The 20,659-nt window shown below is 42.9% G+C and overlaps 3 protein-coding genes across 3 annotated transcripts; 2 read left to right on the top strand and 1 right to left on the bottom strand.

Annotated features, from left to right (window-relative positions):
- The first annotated feature begins 1,831 nt into the window (after window positions 1-1,831).
- On the top strand, window positions 1,832-10,760 carry LOC147800531 (uncharacterized). Its single transcript, XM_087146987.1, has 2 exons — window positions 1,832-2,297; window positions 6,697-10,760. The coding sequence occupies exons 1-2, from the start codon at window positions 1,832-1,834 to the stop codon at window positions 7,770-7,772; spliced, it is 1,542 nt and encodes a 513-aa protein (XP_087003113.1). The 3' UTR covers window positions 7,773-10,760.
- A 1,467-nt stretch (window positions 10,761-12,227) lies between these two features.
- On the bottom strand, window positions 12,228-14,424 carry LOC147800530 (ileal sodium/bile acid cotransporter-like). The gene is made up of 2 exons (XM_087148106.1): window positions 14,290-14,424; window positions 12,228-13,839 (listed from the first exon to the last, which is right to left on the bottom strand). Exon 2 carries the CDS (start codon window positions 13,617-13,619, stop codon window positions 12,243-12,245), a length of 1,377 nt encoding a protein of 458 aa, XP_087004232.1. The 5' UTR covers window positions 13,620-13,839; window positions 14,290-14,424; the 3' UTR covers window positions 12,228-12,242.
- On the top strand, window positions 13,853-19,624 carry LOC147800529 (uncharacterized). The gene is made up of 4 exons (XM_087147027.1): window positions 13,853-13,939; window positions 14,656-14,820; window positions 16,068-16,230; window positions 16,556-19,624. The coding sequence occupies exons 1-4, from the start codon at window positions 13,853-13,855 to the stop codon at window positions 17,551-17,553; spliced, it is 1,413 nt and encodes a 470-aa protein (XP_087003153.1). The 3' UTR covers window positions 17,554-19,624.
- The last annotated feature ends 1,035 nt before the right edge of the window (window positions 19,625-20,659 follow it).

Here is a 20,659-nt window from a genome sequence, read left to right as displayed (position 1 = left end):
GGTGCTTGGGGACAGGTGTAAAAACGTTCACTGTACATGCTATCTGGGAAGGTTGAAAGGCGGGGCGTTTTAGTCTTTAAAAGAGAAAGCAAATGTATTTTCACCAGATTAGATTTTGTCACTTCCCGGATCCCGTAACTTCGAGCATTAAAGACGACACGAATTGACCTCGATCCTGCAGCCATTTTTTTCAAGATCACTTCCACTTCCCTGATACCTGGATGCTGCTTCGCAATAATAAACTGCACAGAGTTGCCACTTGGGTCGGTCCTTGGTGATAATCTGCCATGAGCAGGAGCACCCCTTCATCAGTTGAAAAAAAGGTCATTTTGGTCGGGAGTGCTCAATTTGTTGGTAGCGATGCGACTGCAACGCTTACGTTACATAGTCATTCGCGAACCAGCGATGCGCAGTTACCACTAAGGGAGCCTCCGTTGCTAGGAAAATTGAGCTCTCCCTTGGTCTAGCTCGGAGCCCAGCAAAAGTTTGAAGGGGTTCACTATCGTGTTCGTGTAACGTCACTTCAGTTTAAACCAAGCCAACTACTGCACACAGAGCCATATGCATGCTTTGATCGCCGTTTACATGGAACCATGGAACCGGAAGTTAACGCGCAGCTTCAGCCTGCAAATCGTGGCGCATCCCCCTTTGTGACCAAGTCACTTACGAATCGGGTTGTGATAGTTTTTAAGATTGGAATTCCCCTGCGGATATCAGGCTTCGTGCCCGACTTCCCGCTGCGCGTGACACTACTTTTAGCAGGGCTGCGTGAAAGGAGGATATTCAACCACGAGTGCCGGGTTTCACTTGATGCACATCGTCCACTCAAACAGAACAAAAGCGAAACAAAAATTTGGTTTCACAAGCTTAGAAAAACAAACCGCTTTTCAGCATTGCTGCAATGTTGATGCTTTGTCATTGTGAAAGTTCTGTTTGCATTATATGGTCTTGTTGAATGGAAAGAAGGTCACTAATTCACGTAGTGAGAAACCATGCTCAGCAGGATGTCCATATTTCTTTCAAACACTCCCAAAACCAACCGATCGTCTGAAAAAGTCATTTTAGCAAGAGGTGCCTTTTTTAGATTTCTTTTAGGTTTCACATTTTTCTGCCATATTAAGCCTTCATAATTATCTCAACCTAAAGAGGATACTTGAAATCCCTTCTTGAGTCGCTGAAATAGGTACATAAAGTGGAAATGGGTCCTTGAGCCAAACCTAAATTGTTTGAAATTTTCCCCAACGTCAGTGGGTAAATGTCCGACCCTTACCTCCCAGAATTGCCAAAAAGTCCCTTTCACCCAATACTTCACAGAACACCTCTAAATTGACGCCACTTTTGCACTTGATAATTCCTTGTTGCTAAGGGATTCAACGGTACTCAGCTCCATTAACAGGTGTTAACAGTTGCAATGTTGAATGTAAGCCTACGGAATAACTTGATGACACTTGAAATACGACCCCATCGATCAGATGACAAAGGATATACTTCGGGTGCTGTATAAAACCATAACTTGGATATCACACTATATATGTACATGTAATATGCCGGACAGCAGGACTCATCATTATGCATGGACGGAGAACTGACCTGGCTAGGCTTCGTTTAACACTTTTAGTCTCCACTGCAGTCGCTTCGCGGGGATTCCAAGAATCCGAGTCGGTATACGGTATTGCATCAAAGTGATGGTTCATGTGCTGTGTCAGTGCATGCCATTTCGACAGACACTTAATGCCTAAAATGAAAACAAAATCGAGACAAGAGGATAAACCCGAGATCCTCCGATAAAAAGGTGCACCGTAGAGCTTTCAACTTTCATTGTGAGCCAAAGATGGCTGGCAGTGACGCAGTGTACAAATCAAGCGCCAGCACGGAAGAAATACCCCTAGTGTCTTCTTCGAGACCGATGAGCCAAAATGGATATCCTGGGAAGCTTCAACCCTGGCCGCGCCCACTGGTGGTAGCCCTGTGCATGTTGGGCCTCTGGCGACCCGGGGCCCTCCAGCGCGCCTCTGGCCAAGGGGGAAAGTGCGGCCGACGGCCACTACCCCGTGTCTACTCCCACCAGCCAAGCAGCGCGCGTTCGGTAGACTGCATCGGGAATACCAACGATATGTCGAGCGCAGTACACAGCGGCGAGGGACCGGCTGAGGTTAGTGGGAACGATGAAGCTGAGCAGGTCTGGTTGAGCAGGGGTCAGCTGAGCTGGAGTCAGAGCGTTGGAAATGAGGAGTGCTACCTGGATGGCACGCAGTGTGATATATGTAACAACTATTATGGTGCATTTCATACTTCAGGTTAGTAGGCCTACTAAGCATGCATCTCGACCAGTGGCGTATATTCCGGTTTTGAGTCCGGAGGGGTCACATGAATTTCTCTGAAACTTCATGTATTATCCAACCTTTTACCAACCGTAAAAGGAGCGTGTAAGGCCTGTTTCTACAGTGTTTCTTCCTTTCATATCCTAACATAAATATAAACAGTAACATGTGTCCACTGAAGGTGGTCACTTTGCGCGCCCCTACGCACCTTCCCACTGCACTGAATAAGCCACTGATCTTGACTTCAGCAGTTTCTTGCTGATAATGCGCAGATTGACCCCGCACGAGATTAATAAATAAATAAATAAATAATTGGGCCTTAGGGGTTTTTGGCAAGGTTTTCTAGAAGACAACTGTGTGAATATTTTTTAACCATAAACGTCTCCAAAAACTTGGAATAACTAAATATTCTTGGTAATTTTACTTCAAACTGTTCCTAGTCCATTAAAGAATTACCATACTGCAAAAAACTCGGGTGTAAAATATAACACCCCAGTGTTATCAGAGGACTATACCAACACTTTTCACTGGTGTTAAAAATTTTGGTGTTATTTGGTGTTACTTTTAACACCTTCCAGTGTATTGTTACACTTGTAGATGCGCAAAGTAACACCAGTTGTGTTAAAGTATGGTGCGGTCATCTGATAACACCAAAGAGTGTTCAAGTTGATTTTAACACCAGAGGTTATTGTTATTGCGTAACTTTACCATCTCCCTGTGGTTTCCCGTTGGTTTCCACATAGTACGTAGGCGTTGTGAGAACAGAGAAATCCCCCGATTTTAAAAGGGGAGATAGATTCACCTCAACCCTTTTGTTTTCTTTCTCTCTTAATTTAAGGGCATGAATTTACTAAGGAGGCCGACATTTTTTCATGCAGCGAGGAAGTTTCAGTACTTCCTCTCACCAGATTTTGTTGACTGAACCTCTCAAAAGAGAGAGATTGTATCCTGTCATTCTATTAGGAAAGGTGACCAGACAACGTAGAACTAAAACCACACAAAATGAAATAAGGTAAAATCTTTACTTATTTTAACTCACCAAAATGAATATCGCGAGGTCAAAACTGGGAAAACGATTAAGTTTGTAAACAATAACGCAAACTAGGAATGCGATAACTTCAGCAAACATTGAACTACTGTAGCCTACAGCAAATGGCATGCCAGAAAGCTAAGGGGATGTTGTAAAACAAATTCTCCTTTCCCATATGGTATACATATCTGTAGACTTGAAATCAAGTCGGTAATTGTCCGGGTGTAGTCCACCTTCCTCGCGATGCGTACGCGGTGCTTTTTTACACGCGGGAGCGATTACTACAACCTCACTCCCCAATATGTGTGTACGGCGGTGCTTGGAAGCCCTTTTGTGCACAGCATATGAGGCCTGCTACCCGGTATCAAAATTGGAGGGAGCACTCTGATTGGATAAGAATCCCAATGATATGAATATTCACTTTAGGGCAGTTCGATTGGTTAATTGAACGTTTATTCGAAACAACCACAGTCCCATTCACTAAAGGGGGTGTTTACATTATTCTAAAAAGATTATTTATCACAAAAGCATCGTTTTTTTCCAGAAAAGATACCAACACATTTGTTCTTGAATAGTTATGTCTACTTATTGATGCAAGATATGAAAGAAACTGGCACTAATCAAATATAGACATCGCTATAGTGTAATTCGACCAGCAGAATTAGCAGCCATTACTGCGGTGGCACAACGCAAGTGAACAGGTGGTACACGCACGTTACATGCCTCTTCGACCAATAGGGTGTCGTGATTTGCCAAATGCACGCGCGCGTCAAGCTGAAGAATGTGCGTGTGAGTTAGGCGGGCACCAAAACCTGTTGCTGAACAGTCCATGACCGCGCGTCGTATATGGGTAGAGTCAGCGCGGCACGCTGGATAGCAGGCAACTGTGAACAGACTCAGCACGAATTGTGAAAAAGATGCAGCATGTTGATTTCAATTATAACTTATCTGTAATGTATAGTACAAAACGACTAGTATAATTCTAAAAATCAACTTTGCGTCTTCTGGTCATCCATCAAAAAGTCTGATAAACCGATGGAGTCTTTCACCAAGATAAGAATACAAATTCCAGCAACGTATGTTCGGATTTTCCCGCCCTTTTAGGCGCTCCACGCACCCCCTTTTTGTAAGATATGCTATTTGTAAGATATGCTACTCCACCCTTTCCTGTAAATCCTGGATCCACCACGAGCTTCATTTTTTTTTTTTTTTTTTTTTTTAGTTTGACCAGTGCCTGACTTTGTCTCACAGCAGTTTCTTTCCCACAGGAAACGACCTCAAAAGTAAAAGTATAATGTGGTTTTTTTTTCAAATCATGGCACATCAAAATTCAGTTTCATTTGAGTGGGATGTTACACTGTTTGTAAAAGATCGCCTGAAGCTACAAAAAAATTATGTATCTCTTATTTCCACTTCCGATTTCGATTTCGAAACCCACTCTGTTGGGTGTGTTTAGTGTAAAAGCCGGTGAAATTATTGTGGAAGGGGACACGTTTACCATTAAAGAGCGGGATGAAGACAACCGAACTGGCAGACTAATTTACGGGTCTGACTTTCTTCCAAATCCTACAAAATGTTTTGATCCCCATCGGTTTCATTAGTGTCAATTCTAATTTGGTCAGAGAGAGATTAACCGGCGCTGGATATATGTTCTATAACTATATCGCTCTAAAAATATCCACACATCACGAATCTTGGTTACGAGGGGGTACCGGCAGAACCAATGATCCCTGACCAAGAAGCCACATTTTCAAAATTAAGTTTTTAAAACATTTTGACAGACCTTTTAAGATTCCATGCACAAAAATATACACTGGTGTTTGTCAGAGTCGCTTTTCGAGATCAGTATACTTGTAGATCGCTTTTGGTATTTGGAATTTATGGCCCCGCTTGTTGTCTACGTTGGTTTTATATGTTGCTTTCTCTTTGAAAAGGTCATAAAATAAATCCTAGAATCAAATTCTTAAAAAATTACCAAGGTCTCCAAAACCAAAGAGAAGCTTTATTATTACACCAGGTCTGACTCACTCACAACACAGACACGCTTTCCGCGAAGGTCAGCTAAATCTGGTCAGCTGAAATATGGTCAGCTGCCAACATTAAACAACCAAACAGCAGCCTTTTGTAGACATCAGCTTAAGATGACGTCACAGTTACCAAAGTCGACTCTTATTGGCTAATATGTAGGGTTGCATAAATTTGCATGCTCACATAAACATTATCAGATGTTGTTTCCGAGTCACGGGTCTCCGTAGAAAAACATACACGGCAGACTAAACAGTTACTATGACAGATGCAATCCCGAAATAACATTACGTTAACAGTACCCTCGATTTGCCAGGAAAAACAAAGAAAATGTTAAATGCTTAAATTAAATAATTTACACTTTTTAATGAGATTAACCGAAACGAATGCTAATCATATATTTAAGAGCTGTATAGTTGTAAGGATATTCGGTTCCCAAGGTCTTTACCGTGAATTTTTACAGCAGTACTTGAAAATTTACCAATGGTAAGAAAAAACTGAATTTAGATTTTGGGTTTTTAACGGCGATTCAGTGAATTTACATGTTTACGTGTTAACTGTGGTGACATGGAAAAAATCTCAATGTTGTTTTGATTTGTGCATAAAAACTGCTAGAATTGTTATAATGTTGATAATCGGGGATCTTGCTATTATAAATTTCCTCTCCTTTGATAATTCATCATTAGTTAACTATGGCAATAAACCATGACTAAAAGAACCCTTTCTCAAATACGTTTACAACCAAAGAATTGGGGGTGCACCAAAGTTAAACAAAACCCAATGAATTGAACGTTCTTATCTAAGATAGCGGCTTCCATATTCAAGAGGGCGCCTTCCATGTCAGTGTGTCGGGGTGACTAGGCTCAGAATGATCTGAAAGTGTATCGTCGTGACTGTAAAAGTTAATTACATGGAATATAATCTCTCCTTTTTTCAATCGTGTCCGACTCTGCTGGATTTTGATTCATGCAATCAGTGAATTGGATCCATGATAAAGTGACCACGCACATATACCAGACAGCTTTGTTTTTTGTCAACAGTTGCACTTACCCAAGTTGAGAAACCGCTCAGAAATAACTTTCGTATGCATGTGTAATACCGGCAATTCGCAATAGTGTGCCTCCAAGAGTTTGTAACGCGTTGGCCAATCACAACGCGCATAATTTGTCGACTCTTTCCAAACGCGCATTGAGTCGACAAATATTTCGCACATTGTGATTAGCCAACGCATTGTAAACTCTTGGAGGCGCACTATTGTGAAACGCCCGTATCACTAAATCGGCATCAGTATAAAAAAGTGCTGAATTTTTCATTATGCAGATGGAAAGATCAAGACTCTTCTCTGCAATGGAGTGATGTTACTTTACCTCTTAACCTTGACTGGCCTCATGACCTACGACTTTGCCATCTACATCATAGAGTTCTGGGGCAGAAAGCAAAACGTCTTGTTCCTGGTCTCCTACTTCACCTACCTTTTCCAGGTACTCGTGGTCCCGATGTTTGGTCTGCTGACCCGCTTCATGGCCTGGGCTCAACTTCTGGTTGCCGAATGCACCTGGGTCGCCCTGCACAACGACTTCGTCTTCCAACGCTCGCAGTTTCTGCGGGCGGGAACGGGCGCCGCCTCCTTCCTTAGTTTTGGCGTCTTCCTGGTCTGGCCAACCTTTAACGGCGTATTGAGGATCGTCTACGACGACGTGTACCGACCGGTCTGGAACGCCCACGCCTTCATTAGCCGCTGGACTGCCTTGGCCTCTTACGCCGTCTACGGCTCGTTCTGTTATCTCGTCTACGCCCAAAGGAGATCGTTCCAGAATGAGTTCCGGGTGGTGGCACACTTTGTAGCTAGCAACGCGCTCAGGGGAGACGCGGGGATGGATGTGTCCAAAGACCGACTGTCTAGTACCTATCACCAGTATCGCCTCGTGAGAGACTTCGTGGGCACCTGGATGGCTTTTACTATGGCTGTGGCGACCTGGGGGCTGACCGCCCACCTAACCTGGAACTATATCATCTTCACCTACTGCAATTCCAATCAAGTGGCTGGGCTGCTCGTGCTCAACTTGCTCATCTGGTCGCAGAAGATCATGTTCTTCGTTCTGCCCTCCCTGGCAGTCGGTGGGATCAACATGGATTACATGTGGAGGGAGTTCCGCTTCATCATGGCCAACCACAGTCGGCGTCGCTACAGCGCTTTCTGGCACGCGATCAGGAAGCACCTGTCGAGCATCAACCTCCTCGGGCATGGCCTCAGCGCCACCCTCGTTTTCTCAGCCTTGGGTCTATACTTGGGCCTGGAGCTTGGTAACAGTGCACAGAATGTGGCCTTCTGGAACGGCCCTGGAGAGTTCCACATGTTCAACATCAGCATGTTCTGCGATTTTAAGCATAATTAATTTTTTTTAACCCTAAAAGTGTAAGGTATGGGACTGGGTCGGGGGGGGGGGTTCTGCCCCCAAGAACTTGGTTGTCCTTGCTTAGTTTTTTTGAAACTTGGTATCCATATAAAGACACTCTTTATCATTTCAGAATGCGAAGTTAGACCTCTGACGCATGGTTTTGTTGTTGAGCTCATTTGAAGTTCAAGAGTACACGCGTGCCAGCCCGCGTGCATTGAGCACCGCAGTGAAAAAAGCTGAAAGTGAAAAAAAAGTTCGACTGTCGCAAACTTCTTGTCAAAACGACCAAAAAAAGATACTCTAAAACACCTAAAGGCTCAGTCCCTAACAGAAAAAAAACTGCGGCAATATGGACAAAATGTCTTGGACGGAGGGGGCGGACTCCCCCTGCTCTTTTAGGCTTATTGGGTTTCCAGCAGACTTTACACACTCGGGGCTAGAAGCCCCGGTCGGCAGGTCCCTTAAAAAATAACCGAATTCTAAAACTTAAGAACATTTCCTGAGCTATATTTCCATAAAATGATTTTATTTTCAACTACGTACGTTGTTCTGTGTCTTTGAGCTTATTGTAAATCTCTCAGAGGGTCTATGCTAGTTTTCATACAATTATCCACCTTTTGATATTGACCTTTAGGTTCCAGCTAGTTAACCATAATTATAGACCTTTTCACTAATAAATTCATAATTGTCGGCGCATGCCCACAAATGGCCTTCGTAGCAAGGAGTATGAGCGGGCCATTGAAAATGTACACCAGTGCGACTTTGATGATCATTTTCTCTCAGGTCTTCTGGCATTGTTCGTTTTTTTGTTTCTTCAGAAAATCCCATTAAATCATTTTTGCTATTAGTTCCTAATCTAAGGCGGATTTTAGTGCTCTGTAGAAAGACGTTATAATCGTGACTTTTCCCTGAGCGCACGAGACTGCCGTTTCTCAGCCGCCGCTTCCACAATTACTAGTAACAAGGTCTTTTGCATGTAATTTTGTTTCAATAATCATATGGTTCAACCCGTAACTAACATGTAGTTTTTGTAACTTTTAATTATAATTTTAATTGTAGTTTTATATAACTGTTATGAATGTGTAATCATTATTTTTGCTACTTTGATATGTACAGCGCTATTAAATATTGTTAATAGAAATGGCGCTTAAGAAATGAAATAAATGTTAAATGTTACTAGTATAGACTACATTATTAGTGTTCTAATTTGGATTGTAAAATATGCAAAATGGGGGGGGGGTGACCAGAACCACTCAACTAGTTTTCCCCTAGCGGCCTTATTATGTAAAGCAACCTGAACGAAATTTTCATCTCTGGATGTCACTGTCCTGTGATAAATTTTCTAAGGTTGTTATCTTCCCATTATGTTGATGCCCTCGTTTTGATTGTGGAATGTCCTCCTCTTCAGATAAAATACATCTCATGTTGGGATCTCAACAACCAGCGCCGCACCTCTGCTCTCTGGCACGTTGGCACCAATAGTGTTGCATTCGAGTCCATCAAGAGTCCTTTCACAAGTCCCTTCACAAGGCCAGTCATAAGTGACACGGTAAACAATGACAAAAAATGCTTTTGTCACAGTTCATTTGAAAAGCTTTTGAATTGTGATGGACTTGCAGGGACTTGTAATTGACTCAAATACAACACTGCCTCTGAGCAAGCACGTTGGGCCAACACCGAAACAGCAGCGCAACCAGTACCCCCCTACGCGGTGTGCACTGCCCGGTACCAACCAGAGACCCTATACGCTTTTACGCGCATTTAGACGAAAAATCTGATGTACTGTGCTCCAAAGGTGCTCCAAAGCACACATATGGGAACCAGTGCTGGACTAGGTGCATCTACTAAATTTAAGTGAATAGTATTCTTACGAAAGAATGCCCCTTCTTTCTTGTCCTTGCATGTATGTTTTTAATTCTGTCATCATCTCCCATGCCTGAGCACCACTGAGACACTGAGAAGTATAGCAGCAGTTTTGAGGTTTTGTTGGATAATATAGTTATAAACACGTCTTCGTAAATTAAGGAATACACGTATTTCTTGAGTACTCTATAACTAAAATATCAATGTATATATTACATGTGTTATTTTTTAACTAATAAACTTAACCGAATAGAGTTTTGTCATAAAATAAATAAAATAAATTAAATAGACTTTGTCATATAAATAAAATAAGGATACATATGTATCTGATTGGCATGAAATGGTAATTGCAAAGTCTTAGCTTTCTTAGTTTTGGGTGAATGTTTCATTTTGAATTGCGTGTAGAAAGAAACAATCAGTCCGTGAACATTTCGCTCATTATGAGATGTTAGAAACACACATTGCACGTTATGTTTCCATGTCTGTCTACAACAGAACATAGGGATTTTCCACATTTCTAAGGTTTTTAGAAAAAATGCACTAGCCCCACTTGCAGGTGCTACACAGAATGAAAAGTCACAAAAACCTATGGGATTTGGAGAAAATGTAAAAAGCAGGAAAAATTAACAGGATGGCGTCATCATTACGTCACAACACGGGATTCATACTTTATGAACTTCTACCTAATATCCATAGTTTTACATGGATTAGACTTTAATGAGGAAATAAGCAATTTGAATAAACGTCAAATATAAAAAAAACCAAAATATTCAAATGATCATGTCGTCATGACTTCAAATCACTTACATGTGATGTATATGATCGGGAGTTTAGGTTCGTCCTAAGGAGGGAATTACTGTACGTTGAGAAATATGAGAATATGTAAATCCAAATTCGATGACATCGTCATGACTTCATGAAGGTTTCCAAGCAACCCTTACGCCTACTTGAACTATCTAAGGTCTTGCCCAAAGAATTTTGGAGAAAAAGTTGCTTTGTTTTGGAGATATGTCCAACAGAATGTTAAAATGAGGAAATGAACAATTCATTGAAAATCATGCGATGAAATCATCATCTTGGTTTGCATGTCAAGTCTCAATCCAGTCACAAAAACGAATGGTTCTGGAGATATCAACCTGCAAAGAATGCCACTCTGTGGGCATGCCACGAGACATGTGATGGTGTATGATGCAATTCTTCAAGAGCAATCTTTGCTATGAGTTCTTTGTTCTTTTCCCTATCTCTTTTACTTCCACTTTTTACACTTTTTACACTTGATAAAACAAACGCTTAGTGATGAAAAAATGTCTCTGTTAAAGACAGGTTAATACTGATAAAATATAGAAACTGAAAAAGAATGGTACTGAAGACTTCATTCCTTATACGAAGTAGTTCTGCGTTCACATTTTGTGAGAAGTATATTTGAACAATGGACATTACCCAAACATAATGTCTTTAATTACAAGTCATTTTGTTTTGTTGACAAAATAGCTTAAACAGCTTAAATAGCTTAATAATACTTGATACTTTTTGAAATGCAGTAAGTTCTCCAATCATATTTTAAGAGTTTTAAAGGTACATATGGTAAATGCTACTTGGATAAAAATGACAGTTTTTACAATTACTAATTATACGTTTTCTGGGACAACGAAGTGATCTAAATTAGCTTGGGAAGAGAAGTTACAGCTACTCAACAAAATCATTCCTAGAAGCCAATGATAAACGCTTAAATAATGCACTTGGCTTTATACCCGCGTATAAGCTTACATGCATTGCCATATGCGCGTGTCCGCAAAATATGACAAAACATACCGATTCTTTATAGCTACAACAAAATTACGTGTATGCCCAAGTAAGACGCCTTTGCTCCGTCCGACAGCAAATTGTATCACCATTAATTCGGAGTTTAGGAACATGCTTTCTGGGTGTCTTGCGAGCTATTCGGCGTCGTTTTGGTCAAAGGAACTGACAAGAAACGCAGAGGGATTCTTTTCCCTGTTGGTGATTTTTACTGCGAAATCCGGCATGTACATTATGTACATGTAAAGCAGTGACCGTGGAAAGATCAAAACACTCTTTAAACTACGGTTTCTGGGCCACCGACATTGATTGGTGGCTTTTCAATCACCACCAGGTCATACGAGGGCACGGAATCTTTTCTCTGCCCGATCTCCCCGTTGCTGACGGTCGGCTCCTCGCTCTCTTCCCCCTCTTCCTCGCTCGACGACCTCTCGGCCATCTCCACGGGCCATCTCCTAACACCAATTTCATTTATGGAATGTTTCTAGTATCAACGAAAACAACTGCATTTCAAAGGGAAAATCACTTTGCAAGCCAGTCCTCCCCAGCTGTTGCTTTCGACAGTACCTCATACAAACCATGCATGCAGATTGATCAAAGCGAATAATTTTAGAAGGAGAGTAATTTCAACACTTAAATGTTACTTAATCGAATCGATATCTCGACCGAAACAGTATGGCTTCATTAAAGCCTTCAAGTACTAAATAATTACTGGTAAATTGGCAGTTTAAGTTGTAAATTTCTTTTCGATGCTGCCTCGCCAATATGATAGGGTATGTAACCTTAGTGTCTCTCTTTAAAAACTCACTTGGACAGAAGGAAGCCAATTATAAATCCACAGGTTGGATGAAGGAAACCACCCACAAGAACCAGCGGTGGGGAGAAGACAATGTAGGTATTGGAGTACAGACCCACGCCCAACGTGAGCAGCACCAGGGTGAGAGAGAGTATGTTGAGGGATTTGATGACATATTGAGCTATCTTGGGAAGTTTCGCCCGGATCAGCATCCCTAGGAGTAAGGGCACCGTGAGGAAGGAGATCTGCATGATGATGTTGGTGATGGGGAGGTTGATGCCCGACTCCTCGGATCCCTCCGCCCTGTGGAAGCGGCTGTAGATGAAGAGGTTTAGGGGCAGCATGCCGAGAGCCAGGCAGGTGGACAGGAACGTCATGGTGACGCTCATGATCAGGTCAGCATCCAACAGCAGGGTGATCATGTTGCTGAGCCCGCCGCCGGGACAGGAGCCCACCGTGATCAGCCCCATGGCCGTCAGCGGGTCGAACTGGAAGAGCTTGGAGATGGACAGCGCTACCAGCGGCATACAGATGAACTGACAGACTGGGCCCACGAACACCTGGATCGGGCGCCGCAGCTTGCCTTTGATGAGGTCCGTGTCCAGCTTGCAGCCCATGCCGCAGGTGGCGATCAGGACCAGGGGCAGGAGCATGTAGTCGAACATGGCGTCGATGACCCGCGGGACTCGCTTTGTTTTCACCATCAGCGTGAGAATCCCCACATCGCCCTCGGGGTTGCTCGGGTCCAACAACAAAATTTGGAGCATGGTGATGCCGAGTCGGACGCCGCGGAGTGTGACCGTTACTGTGGTGTTGTCGTCTCCTGCTGTCGTCGTCAGGAGCATGGTGTCGTTGCTGACCACCCTGAACATGTTCTCGTCGCTGGTCTTCAGATGCATGACGCGGGGAAATGTCAGACCGGAGTAGACGATCGTTAGATTCTTGTCTTCCCCCTCGTGAATGTACATCGGGGATTCGTCAAACGTCATGGTGAAATTCACGTTGTCGGATGCCTCAGGCTTTGCCATGACGACGATGACAGTACAGCGAGCGCCTTTAGCCGGTGGCACACTGGTCGTCACCGCGCCGTTTACCCCCTCATTTCCCATCGACACTACCGTCGTAGCAGGCGAAACTTCGGCTGGAGAATCAGTGTCGTTGTCCCTCTTACCAGTTTCATCTTTCTTTGTGACATATTCTTGGGTTCCTTTCGAAATGCCTGCCTCGGCTTTCGTTGACTGGGGCGCTTTCGAGGCATCAGGCGCTTGGGTAACCTGCCGCCTGTTTCTCCCCACATCGCCAGATCCTGTGCCGGTGGCATCCGATGCAACCACAGCCAGAACCAGCAGGAAAACACCGATGATTTTCACGCACCCACCCGTCATGCTGGGTAAAAAAGTTACTGCTGAGGCTCGGCCTTGCTGCGGAGTGTAGGACAGGGCTTGGGCCGAGATGCCAAACAGGTGGAGAAAGTAATTGATGGGACGGGTGAAAGTGACGACAAATATCAGGGTTCCTGGCTGGTTTGATCAGCGCATAATCACGAAGGATTAGACTCGCCAAGGACAAACTGCACGACACCTGCAATCTGTTACCATCAAACACCTGCAAATGTAGAATGAGCAAGAAAGTTATCTTCAAGAAACCTTTCCCTATATTTTGCATCCTTAACGGGAGCAGCATTTTCCACAGTGACAATTACAGGGTAAAAATTGGAAGAAGTGCAAACGCTATTAAAACCTCTTGAAACGTTAAACGAGATTGCAATTAGACATGGAGGGGTGAATTGCAGTTGTAGAATCAATATTCATGCCATTTTATAGTTATGGTGGCAGTTAAATACGGATACATTTCAAACTTGTTATATATAATTTCATATTTTGCAAATTGAAATTAATGAAGTAAGCGCTGGTATGGCAAAAATGCATTCCTCCTGCATATCTTTATCCTTGTAAAAAAAAGGAAACTTCCTGTTGTCAAGAAAACAATGGGATGTAACTAGATGCAGGAGTAGTGCTGCCCCACGTAAAGTGAAATGGTGTTGATTGGAGAGACCTTCAAGCTGTGAAGCCACTTTTCAAGGAATCGGTGGTAACGCGAGCCAAGGTGTAATTGCTTGACATTAGTCCGTGCTCTTTGGGTCCAAGCCCCTTGGTGGAAAAAACACTCAGTGGTGGCAGTGCTGATGTTGATGTCTGTGAAAAAACCAAGGACGAGTGTTTCTGATTTGCTTGTTCTTGGACGTGTCTTCCTGTCGATTTCGATTACAGTTGAAATATCTGACATGTTTGCAATATTTTATTCTTTGGTATAAATGTAGGGTTGAAACATTGAATCAGCTATTTCTTACATTTCAAACAAATTGCGAGGATTCATTATCGAGACCGTGACGCCAACGCCCTTGCTTTGCTTCCACTCCAGATCTATAAGTCCCCGCGTCTGTCTCAAGAGAACCTGTCCGAGCTGTTGGAGCAGTGCTCGGAGCTGAGTTCCAGGGCTGCCACGGAAACCGACTCCATCCTCCAAGCATCGCCTCGGTCTGGTCACGTCTACTCTTCAGCGGATGAAGATAGTTACAAGGCCCAGGTAATGGCCCCTCACAATCTAAAATACAACGCCATGTTTAACACATTGTATTGGATAAAAGTAATTGCCAAATCTGCACCAACATCGTATATGTTTGTAGCTTTAAAGTCAAAATGTTGCCACAGTAATTTTAGTCCACATGTGAAGCATGCATATTACTTAACAAACTACCAGCGGGTGAGGTCATAGCCTGTTGTCATGAGCGTCTTTGACCAAACCATATTGCTTCATGCTAAATGACTCAATGTTGGGAAAAGGTAGGATAGGCTGCCACCTGCATGAACACTAATTATCCATACAGAGTTATGTCCCAGACCACCCCAAATCAAGGATTTCCACCATCTTGGTGTTTGAAACAAGATAGCAGCTTCTCTGTCAGAAAAATTTATTTTTTTCTCCTAAAATTAGTAATGAAGGTGAAGGCCCAAAATGCAAGTTAATAAAGCTGGTCATTGCAACTGGCAGTGAATCCAATTGCGTACGAATCTTTTTTCAAATACTGTGAATTGATAACTTCAATCATAGACTTAACCAAGTCAGGATCCTCTGTGACATTGTCTGCGTTATACTTTGGATATGGAGACTGCGTCTTTTTGTGTCCACTTATAACCGAGAGGTCAGAAATCCCAACTTGACGAATCTGCTAACTTTTTTGTACACGGCGAATGGGCTCATCTACCAAAACTGGTAGCAGCCAATCAAATTGCCAGACTTGTTTTTACATTGTTCATACCTGCAGTGTAATGCCAAGTCTACGTGGCTGACTACTTTAATTGGTGGAATTCCAAGTTTGACCTCTTTTGATTGGTGGAAATTCCGTATACATTATGCAAGACATGTCGTTCATATGCAATAATGAATAACTACACATCACAGACAGGGGGTCTGATTGGCTCATCCGTCGAGTCAGACTTACTGTAATGTTTGACATACGTAAACGATGTACAATAAAGGCTATCAAATGAGGATGCCTTTACGAGAGTTATTCGAGCTGCCCAGTGCAACGACCATATCATTGTGTACAGACTAGTGAAGGGTTGGCTGGGGAAGAGCAGTGTAAGTCCGACTTGATTCAAGTCTACTTCAATCAAGGCTGCAGTCACCTTGACTAATGGCTGTTAAGACCTCTTTCATTGAAGCGGCTATTCCATGGACTATATTAACAAAAAAGCATGGATATTATCAAGTTATTTCCAATTGTCTAATCACTGGTCTAACTCTAATCACTGTGTACATGAAACCCTCAGGAGGCAACGCCAAGACTTCCAGAGGATGTCTTGCAGAAGCTGCTAGCTGATGCAAGGGAGTCTTGCCTCTCGGAAAGCAGACTGAGCTTGCTCACACCTGTCAGCTCACTGGACACTGAGCAGATGCTGACATCCCGATCGGAGGGCAGCGATTCACAGTCTTGTAAGTCATGTCCTCAATGAGGTTCCACTTGGCTGTCTAGAGTAGTTGGACTTTAAGTGCCAATTTTATGAAATAAGTCGTAGCCAAACTATTAGAGCTTTTGTCAACAATTCAAGATCTTGATACCGGTTCAGATACTCTTGAATTTTAGCTCTGCAGTACAATGAAAAAATAAGGGTAACTCGCCAAATATTCCCCCATAAGCCCTGATCTTGCAGAATGCACCAGTGAATCTTGGCTGTGCGGGAGCAAGCTTAGATATCTACTTTAAAATATTTCCGAAGACTTTTGGCAGTCTCAGTTCTTGTCTATTTGATGTCAACAGTTGCAGTGGTCTCCCAAAGCACCATCAAAGAGTTGTTGAGGAACCCGAGAGCAACGTCCACTGTTGCGTCGACCACCGGAATGATCATGGACATTGCAAGGAGGGTCCAGGACGGGCCGGCAGAGGACGATTTCAGGACACTGCGCGATGCAACATCTGGCCAGGGGTCAGTTAGAGGAGGGACGGTCAATGGTCACAGTGGCCCGCAGGATTCAGCCCAGGATCTGAGCCCAACTGTATTCAGCCGAACTTCGACCCAGCACAACACAGCGGCCAATCAGAATCTATCCCTGGATGGCCAGGACACACCTCCATCACCTCGACATTCACAGCAGTCACCCCAGCCTCACAGGTCCAACACGGGCTCCAACCAGGGTGCAGAGTCAGCTGTTAAGACCAGCCTGTCACTGAGAAGCTTCTCAAACAGCACCGACTTCCCTGCCGTCTCGGCTTCCCTCAAGTCACCCGAGCCTCCACCCTCCAGGATTCGGAGCAGGAACGGTGCTCCCAGCAGACCCAGAACATCCACCAGATCGCCGAAGCCATCTGCCTCTGCCAAGGACACTTTTTCCTCTTCTGTGGGGCATAAGCCCCAGCTCTCTGTAGCTTCAGAGGCTTTGGACTCCTTGCCACAGCCTCCCTTATCAAGACAAATAGCGAGGAGCAGCAGAACCAAAGCGGCCAAACCACTTGCTGGGTCAAGCCTAGATTCCAGAGGAACTCCGGACTCACTGGCCGGACACACCGATTCCAGAGCCTCCACCAACACCCTGGTGTCCTCGTCTGACTTTGAGTATGAGGACAACGAGGAAATAGCCCAGCAGCTTTTGTCCCATTCCCCTGGCAGTGGGAACACAGGGCAGAGGTCCAAGGAGGACTCGCCTGGCCTGGGATCAAGCCTGGCATCCAGAACTATTGAGCAGAGCGTTGCAAGGAGCATTGCAAGATTTGAAAAGAAAGGAACTGAGGAAGAAAGATTTAGTCCACCCTTGGTGTGAAGTCTTCCTGGGTCAGTGATTTTGTGACTGAGATCTACCGTCTCGTTTCAGAGAGGTGACTGCTTTTGTCTTTCCAGTTATCATTGACCTGTTCAACACGTTGACTGCTGCGTACAATTTCAAAGGGGCGTTCCATTTGCCAAGCATTGGAAGCACGTGGGCATATTTAACAGGTACCTTTCAGGTGTCTTCTGAACATAAGCATTTTACAGATGCTTACGCCCTCCACACTGCCAACAGCATATTTGTCATGTTCTTCAGTGATGCCAGTGTATTCATATTTACATTACAATAGCCTCTCATTTCCTATGAGTGTATTCATAGTGGTGGAATCTGGTACACCTGTGAATATGTGTGTACTCGTAGCTGATAGTCAGTGTGTCAAGACTGCAATAAGACTGCATTGTTCAGTGCAACTCAAAGCATACAGCAAACTACATGTGTATTGAATCAAGTCACACAATATTTTAACAATGGTTGTCACATTTTTTCCGCTTCAGTGTCACGTTGAAATTGTGTAGGGCTTGCTGGAAGCTATTGGCACAAAACCAAAACTAGTCGGTCAAATCGGCTCAGCTAAAAAGCTGCCCCCAAAATTCACCACTCTTTTGGTTTTCCTTGCCAGTTTTATTAAAAACTCATGCCATTCAGTGTATGGCCATGTAGATGCATTTTAGATTGAGTGCTTCTTTGCATCACAATTACAACATCCAAAACTGTCATTTGATTTTATGTTCCGAACAGTCATTTGTTAGATGAGTGGATTATGCTTCAAATAGTCCCTTCGTCCATTTAAATTCATCGGAGGCCTTGGGAAGGTTCTTGATCCATATATCAAAGTGGATTTTCTAGGAAAGAAAACAGAAAGGACTTACAAATAACTGTGCAAACTTTGTTTTCATGCTTAAACAATTAAAGCCGTTGGTTACTTATGGCAGGTGCTTCCTGATTTCTATTTGCATGCATATGAATGACTTTAGAGTGAGTTTTCCAGGAAAGCAAAAGACAAAAAATGTAGAGAAATGCACTAGAAAACAAACTGTTTTCATATTCACACAATCGAAGTGCCTTAGTTTTCTTTCTCCATTTAACTTTTCATGTGGAATTGTCAGTGTTGCATAGTTCCTGTACACCGTCACAAGAAATGTTGAGGCAGCCTTGTACAAGCGACTGTGTTGTGATAAAAAGGCTGAGTTTGTGCATGTATTAAGACTATGGAGTAGGGATATCATTAATCTTATTCCTCCAGGTTTAACCCTAACCCTCCTCAGTCCTCCAACAGGTGAAGGATTGAGGGGGGTTAGGGTTAAAAAGCAAATTTTACCATGAAAGAAATATATGGAATGCCTTACATAAGTGGTATCACATCTAAATTGAACACTTAAAGTTTAAAAAAGTATGAAATATGTAGGCCTAAGCAAGAAAAAACACACAGACTTTGCACTTCAGTAAATCTTATGCACCAATATCTGTAAGATGGAGGGTTAATTTGGGGTAGGTTAAAATATTTGAATCGAAATTAGTTAAAAAGAATGACTAAAACGTACACATGTTTGGATGAAAAAGAAAGTTTATGTGATAGATAGAAAGAAAGAAGAAACCCCAGTATGAACGAAAGAAAAATATGTGTATGGATTTTAAACCTGTTATGATGAACGGGAACTCTTTTTTGAAATTGGTCGACAAAACCTATAATAATGTCAAATTAATCAAGCACATAAGCCTTGTCAGTGTGTGTTTTTGATAAAGGATTTGCTTTGCATTGAATAATATTACCGAGTATACCCCATTCATAAAGGAGAGTACTCTTCGTGTCTTTTCACATACTGACAACCAATTTGGTTGAATTGAAACTGCTCTGACATTTTGTCCATGAGTTCACTTATTTTTTGGGTCACGATTAGATGCAAAATACTTTGTGGGACTGACCCCCCCCCCAAATGTAGGCCTACTATATGTACATTCGTTCCTGTTGATATCATTATTGTATGCATGTGTATATAAGTGTATATCTATTGCTTCAATATAAGTGTTTGATATTTACCGTAAATAAAGATTTTCTTCCTTCACACTTCAGACGTAACAGATGCACAGTTACTTTTGACAATATCTTCTAGCACTGCCTTTGCTGCAGCTCCCTATTGAGATCTCCGAGGTTTCCTCTCCGGATTTAAGTTTGTGCCCCCCTCCTTCGGGTTGCCGTTTGAATTCTGTGAGCTTGATCGTGAGCGAGCCATGTTTTTTATTATTATTATTATTATTAGGTTAACACCTCACCAACAGGTTGTTCATCTTGATTGGCGGAGAAGTAGTCACATGACATTCGTTGTTCTAGCTATTTGGCCTTTTACGGCCAAGCTAACTACACGTAGCAACCAAAGGACTCTATCCGTAGCAACCAAGGAACGTATGACCACTGGTATTGCGTGAAAATGCAGACTGCATTACGTCGGGTGCCCGGCAGAAGGGCGTAAGCGCACTTACGCCCTTTCGCCGGGAAGAATGATCACGGCAGAAAAAAATGTTCCCGGCAAAAGGGCGTAAGAAACACTTTCTCTATTTAATAAAAACGGATATAATTTACTACAAAATCAACCTAGGCTGTACAAAAAGCAACCTTTGAACAACTGAGTAAAGGATTTGGGCATTTTTTTTTTACTTTTTGCCAAGAAATCTTCATATTTCATTAATATACAATAGTTGCATACTTTCGTCCTTTTGCTGGGAAAAGTTTTTTGCAGTGATCATGCTTCCCGGCAAAAGGGCCTATGTGCTTATGTCCTTCTGCCGGGCACATAATTGTTTATGGGTTACGCGTATTCTGAAGTGCCAGCCCTACAGAAGTGGGTTCTAACATTTTGTGAAACGGTACAGTTTGGCAAAAAGTTGGTATAAAATTCTACAGAAATGTTGTATTCAAATAGCTTGGGTGTCACGAGGGGGAAAGGGGATGGTTGCTCCCCAGGGAAAAAGATAAAATGGGGGAAACCAACCAACCAACCAACCAAAAAAAAAAAAAAACACCAAGATTAGACTGGGATGAAAAGAACGGAAATCATCACTTTGCTTGGAACAACCCTCAAAATTGCCCATTGTTCATTAATTG

Source organism: Acanthaster planci, linkage group LG01, assembly GCF_054643075.1.
Source record: "Acanthaster planci isolate LZ-2023a linkage group LG01, COTS_SCS, whole genome shotgun sequence".
NCBI classification, from domain to species: domain Eukaryota; kingdom Metazoa; phylum Echinodermata; class Asteroidea; order Valvatida; family Acanthasteridae; genus Acanthaster; species Acanthaster planci.
Note: the sequence above shows the minus strand (reverse complement) of the source record. Positions and strands in the feature narration are given on the sequence as shown.

What these genes read in the sequence shown, in the direction of transcription:
- LOC147800531 (XM_087146987.1), top strand. Translation starts at nt 1,832, where the DNA reads ATGGCTGGCAGTGACGCAGTGTACAAATCAAGCGCCAGCACGGAAGAA. An exon ending in TGGTGCATTTCATACTTCAG is followed by an intron (nt 2,298 to 6,696) that starts GTTAGTAGGCCT and finishes TTCATTATGCAG; the next exon opens with ATGGAAAGATCAAGACTCTT.
- LOC147800530 (XM_087148106.1), bottom strand. Translation starts at nt 13,619, where the DNA reads ATGACGGGTGGGTGCGTGAAAATCATCGGTGTTTTCCTGCTGGTTCTG.
- LOC147800529 (XM_087147027.1), top strand. Translation starts at nt 13,853, where the DNA reads ATGAGCAAGAAAGTTATCTTCAAGAAACCTTTCCCTATATTTTGCATC. An exon ending in TCCACAGTGACAATTACAGG is followed by an intron (nt 13,940 to 14,655) that starts GTAAAAATTGGA and finishes CTTCCACTCCAG; the next exon opens with ATCTATAAGTCCCCGCGTCT. An exon ending in GGGCAGCGATTCACAGTCTT is followed by an intron (nt 16,231 to 16,555) that starts GTAAGTCATGTC and finishes TGATGTCAACAG; the next exon opens with TTGCAGTGGTCTCCCAAAGC.